The sequence below is a fragment of the Dermacentor albipictus genome, chromosome 5, assembly GCF_038994185.2.
Source record: "Dermacentor albipictus isolate Rhodes 1998 colony chromosome 5, USDA_Dalb.pri_finalv2, whole genome shotgun sequence".
Taxonomy (NCBI): domain Eukaryota; kingdom Metazoa; phylum Arthropoda; class Arachnida; order Ixodida; family Ixodidae; genus Dermacentor; species Dermacentor albipictus.
Genome location: NC_091825.1, coordinates 116,539,949 through 116,545,948, shown reverse-complemented (window position 1 = coordinate 116,545,948; position 6,000 = coordinate 116,539,949). Strand labels below are relative to the sequence as shown.

General features: G+C 44.7%; 1 protein-coding gene across 3 annotated transcripts in view; it reads left to right on the top strand.

Moving 5' to 3' along the window:
• Positions 1 to 4,117: 4,117 nt before the first annotated feature.
• Positions 4,118 to 6,000, top strand: part of LOC135916113 (serine/arginine repetitive matrix protein 2-like) — a 68,874-nt gene continuing 66,991 nt past the window's right edge. Inside the window, exon 1 of one of the 3 annotated variants that reach the window (XM_065449352.2) lies at positions 4,118 to 4,903. In XM_065449352.2, the coding sequence (XP_065305424.1) occupies positions 4,703 to 4,903 (201 nt within the window). In that variant the 5' untranslated portion in view covers positions 4,118 to 4,702. The remainder of the gene's footprint in view (positions 4,904 to 6,000) is intronic. The other 2 variants (XM_065449351.2, XM_070538788.1) reach the window with 2 other exon arrangements.

Below are 6,000 nucleotides of genomic sequence, written 5' to 3'. Positions count from 1 at the left end.
CGCTTAATCAACAAACACATCCTAACCCACACTATAACATGCAAACCGCGCGCGCCTTGGTACAACAATCACTTAAAGTGACCATTCAACAACAACAACAACAAAAAGAAAGACGACTATATCGTTCCGCGAAGCAATCACTCGCTGAGTCACGTTAAAAAGATACAACGTCTATGTAGCCACACTCAAATACGCTAGAGAAACATTCCTATCAACCACATTACCATCTATGCTGATAAATAACGTAAAAAAAAAATTCTGGCGTGTCATACATCCGCTTTCTGATGATTCTATCGCTCTTAACAATTGCTTTGATAACCCAGTTCCGAAAAACCTATGCGCAACTATCCTGAATAATATCTTTGTTAAAATTTATCGTGCAGTGCTGATATTGAACTACCTGTCTTGAATGACTATAACTTTTTAACTATGTCTCCAGTGACTGTTGAAGCTGCCGGAGTTATTCGACTAATAGATTCATTGAAGATACATTCGTCACCCGGCTTTGATAGCATCAGCGCTAAATTTTTGAAAAACACCTGCTCTTATAGTTCAATTATATTAACTAAAATATTTCAACAATCACTCAACACATCTACTCTTCCTTCAGAATGGAAAACAGGAAAAATTATTCTTTTGCATAAATCTGGCAACAAAAAATCGCCTACATATTATCACCTACATATTCAACAACAACAAAAACAAAGACGATTGTATCGTTCCGCGAAGCAGTCACCCACTGAGTCACGTTGGAAAGATCCAACGTCAATGTAGCCACACTCAAATACGCTAAAGAAACATTCCTATCAACTACATTACCATATATGCTGATAAATAACGCAAAAAAATTCAGGCGCGTCATACATCCGCTTTCTGATGATTCTATCGCTCGTAACAATTGCTCTGGTAACCCAGTTCCGAAAAACCTGATTGGAGTGAGCTTTGGAAGATTGGAATGAATTTTCCTCTGATATTGTTTCTGTTAATAACAATGATAAGTTTCTAAAGGCACTAGGTAACGCTGAACAATAGCGAACATCTGTATGAATTAACTTCTGTAGGTTGTTTTCTTTTTTAATGTTGTTTTTATATGTCATGTTCTATTACTGTATTTATTATACTTTCAGCAAACATTGTATAACTAGCAGGTATTGTGTATAAACTCGTGATACATTTGCTCCCTATTTCTTGTATAACCCACTCCCCTCTCTAATGCCGAAAGGCCCTGAGGGTAAATAAATAAATGAATAAATAAATAAATCATTCAGGCTGGCTAGTAGGCACATTATTTTATAACGAACGAATAACACCCTGAAAAGGCACCTGTTATACATATATTACGTGAAATGGGAGAGAAACAACAAGGCTGAATGCATTTTAGGTTCTGATGTGAGACTGTGCTATGTGCACCTGCCATCATGACCAGTAATTAGTGCGGCATACATTTGTAACTCAACAGGGTGGGGACTTGGGCAAGTTGGTGATCCATATTAAGCTTGCTAAAAAGCGTTGCAGCCGTGTTTGTTTTACCTGTTTCTTCGTCTAAGTCCTGTATCATGCAGGGCTTAAACGCACCATCATGCACCAAATGTTTTGTTTTTTTAATCTTGGCGCATGATATGCAAATGCCACGTAGCTGGTAAGAACCAAGGTAATATTGTTTGCCGTCGCTTGGAGATACTCCGATTATTTTTTTGCATTCGACCTAATTATATAATCAGACTCAAATAATTAATGAACTTCTCGAATATTACGAGTAGATGAAAAGTGTCAATGACAAAATTGTAGAGCAACTTGAAAAAACTCCGGATACACATTTATGTTGTGCAATGCGTGCTACATAAAAGTGTTTTTTCGGGCACGAAAGAAGCCCGCGAATGCACGCGAAATTGGGCCGCGACTGGCCGAGGCACTTTGTGATGTAGTACAAAGTGAGGTACGCTTAAGCTTCATTTTGTTTTTGTTCCTACATAGTTTTCTGTCACGGAACTAGTGTTACTAATGCTTTAAGCAGCAGGAATATTCTCGCCCATGTGCTTTTGTTTGCAGGCGCGGTAGCAGGAATGATAACTACTTCGCAAGGTCTGGAGTTGGATCGCGACACATGTTATGCCGTGAAGTGACATATCGTTTTCATAGCATGCTTTAGTTTAGTGGTACAAGCAGCAGGCGCGGTTTTCTCGCACAACGCGATGAGTTGCCAGTTTATTATTCGCTCGCAGGAAATGTAGAAGCAGCTGCAAACAAACCTGCGCACAACGGCGCCAGTTTGCTTTCCGACACTGTGCACACTGGTTCAATTCGTTTCCAAGTCATGTATTCACACTAATACAACTGAATTTGCCAAAACAAACCCTTCGCTACATTTTGGAAATCTGCTGGAAGGAACTCAACTTGGTACGATTGGTTAGTATTCACTTTTCACCGGGTTTGATAATTTCTACAAGCGACATGTGTCTGTGTGCTTCCAAGCCCGGGCCCTCAAGAGAGAGAGAGAGAGAGAAAACATTTATTTATCATCAGTTTGGGCGACTTCCTCGCAGGGTGGAGCCCTTATTTCAGGGCCCCATTGGCTCGCGCCACTCCGCGTGCCCGCCGGATCAGCCGTCGCTGCTCTTGCGGGTCTGAGCTGGTCAGCGCAGTCTCCCAGGAGGACGGGGAAGGTGAAGGAATAGGGGAGTAGCCCGCAGGGTGTGGGCACTCCCAGGTGCAATGATATACTGTGGGCTTTGCTCCACAATAGGGACAGTATGAGGGATAGTGTGTGGGGTGGAAGAGGTGAAGATAAGAGAGGCAGGGAAATGAATTAGTTTGAAGCTGTCGCCACGCGACGGCATCTTCTCGATTAAGGGAATTATCTGGTGGAGGGAAGTGTCTCCTGGTATCTCTGTAATATTGTAGAGTTTCAGTGTAGTTCAGTGGTTCTGTCGGTCCGCCGTCTGGGTACTACACTGCGTACTAGATCGAACAAGCGCTAGTCATTGAACGCAGACGTATCAGCCAACTATAAAAAGAAGGTGCACCCCGACTCACAAACGGAACTCTCATTTGTTTTATACCAAGACGCACTGACCAGGTAACTTTACAGTGTTTAGGCCTCGTTCTGTCAGAGCAGAACACCCGTATACAGCTTCTGAAAGCACGACAGACGTTACTGCGTATACATTGTGAGATGCTATATGTGATACAATGCGACACGAGTCGCAGTGTGGAGTTGCCTATGAAGGTCGAAAACAATCAAGTATCGTCCCTGTAGCAATGGAGCAACGCCGCGAACAAATGCTTGCACATTTTCTAGGCCCGCCACACACAAACACTTAATTTTTTTAAACCTCCGGCTCGCTTGAAAGGCCCTTTGTCCAAAAAATTCTGACGCGGCTCGCTCGGTAGGCCGGATGTTTGCACGCACAGCGCAACTATTTCCGCGATTTCGTCGCTCAAATACGTGAGACCGATCAAAATAAGGTGATCGGCAGCAATGACTCTTTCGGCTTCCACAAAACAACTCGATTCGACGCCAGATAAGGGAAACGTGACCGCAGCAGCAGGCAGAAGAGCCGCGGTGAACCCGGATGTTGTAGCCATGGATGGATGGGTGGATGGCGGCTATACCTTTTGTACCGGGCGGCGGCTAGCGCCACCTAGCCTTTTGCTCCCAATCCATCTTTGTTTATTTGGACAGTGTTGCCAGCTCAAGTAGTCGATTCTGGAGTTACCAGTAGTCCAGCAGTAGCGTTAAGTGTTTAGAGTTCATCGTGAGCATGGTGCAGTGGTCATCCTTAGTACCTACGTTCCATAAGAATCTAGGACGTTCGGATCTTTCTGGGACACCCAAACTCTATGGGGACAACCATGGAATTTTGTGTCGTCTGGGTAGCAACGACAGTGTGACGATTGCGAGACGAAGACGCCATGACGAAAGTTGGATGATGAAATTAGAATGACGACTGCGAAATTAGAATGACAGTCGCTGAATAGGGGGGAAGAGCTGGGCTGGACGTCATTCGAGATTTGGAAAAAAAACAGTCGGACAGTCGCTCTACCACTGCCGCACAGTCACTGCTTGTGCGCCGCCATTCCAGTGCTTCAAAATTTCGCGCCACTCTTGTCAAACTCTCGAATACGGTTAATCGAACAGATTAGGTCGACTAAACGAAAGGTGGACATCGATGAAGATCAATCGCTTCGCGGGATACAGTTTACCGATACAATTTGTTGATTAATCATCCATCGATATTACCAACCCTGGACGACGGTGGCGTGGCGAGAGTCGAGCTAGGAATGAAAAAAGATGCAGCTACCACGAGGGCATATTTTATAGTGACCCAGGCTATCAGTCAACTTGGGCCATTGGGTATGTTATTTACTGCAGTGAAAGCGTGACGCTTGTTGTTTGTGGCGGTTGTCAAGGGCTTAACGCAACGCGTGGGTTAAAAGTTCGCGCGCCTAGCTGATCTGGTAAAACCGGCCAAGTTTCACTTGCTCGCAAGTACAGCCAACGTTACTGTCGTATTTGACACTTGTTTATCTAAGAATCCACCAGTTTTTGACCTTCAGCGTTCTTTCCGGTGGCACTTTTTCCTCACTTGGCGTTTGCCGTTTGCCGTCGGGAACGAACTGTGCCGGCAACAATGTAGCTCTCGGACCAGCCGGAAACTCGATCGGCATCGCGCGAGCGTGCCGCCGCCGCTACGGAAAAAGTATGGAGGACATTTCGTTGCCCCACGACACCAGAGTGGAAGATATTTTAGCCGACTATTTCACAAAGAAGATCGAAGGGAAGGACGCCGAGGCCAAGGAGAAGCGCTCCGACTCGCAGCACAGTTCCAAGTCCAAGAAGTCCAAGAAGCGGAAGCACAAGAAGAAGAAAAAACACAAATCACGAAAAGCTCATTCAGGGAACGTGAGTGTTTCGCTCCTTACTGTGAATGGCGTCGTTAATTGACCGCGCCTCGGATGCCGCGTTGCAGCAGCAGATTTATTACCTAACGTTGAAGTCAGCCAGTGCGTTATTGTACGTCAGCATTTGGTCGCCGTGTCGGAATGGCGGCTGTTGTGCGGCGAGGCTTGGTGCTTGTTTTCCCGCATCGTTTCAGTGTAGCGGCGTTGTAGTGCGCCGTGGCTGTGGTAAACCGTGCGCGTTGCCATGCTACGCAATGCGCCGATGGTAAAACATCTTTTTTTAATACTCGTAGTCTCGCGTTTATCTTTATGTCGCTCGTGTTCGATTGCGGGTCTTGTTTAGGGATCCGAAGGGTGATTAGCTGCTATCCTGGAACTGGAGCGAGTATCGAGATGATGGTCGTCAGTGCTTTCTGCCGTGTTCCCGGTTATTTTGATGCGCTCTGAACGAAGGATAAGTGCATTCGTCATCGCATTTGTAAATCTTGCCTCGTGTTCATAATGTTCATAGAACAATGAACTAGATCTATTTGTGCATATATATTTCTTTTGCAGTGTTGATGTTCAAATGTATTGCTTAAAAAAAAGCACATTGTTTACGTTGCTGGGTGCAGCGTCGAACTGATTATATAGTAAGCGTCAGCCGCTGAGGCTGGGTGACTGTAGATAGCGTTCCTGATGATAAGCGTCGTAGGGCTCAGTGCGAGGACAATGATGACGCAGTATTAGCGTTCATACGTGTCTATTTAAACTTGCTGTTTAAGTTTAAGTAAGTTTAAACTTACTGATGGTGAAAGGCAAAGCCGCATTTGAAATTTAAATGAGAGGCGCAGAATACTTGTTCATTAACAGTGACTGTAATGAGGCACATGGTTATCAAATTGATAACGATGCTAAGATGCTTTTTAGTAATGGAGAGGAAGACATATTTAGAAGACTGCTTAACTATTACTGCAGCCTTTTGGACATGCTAAGAAAAATACTGTGTGCAGAGGTGAACCCACGAAGTCGACTGGATTGCACAGTTGGCAAACGCTTTATCAATTCACAGAAGTATGTAAAAATACTTCAACCTGCAGCAGTAGCTCAGTGGTGACA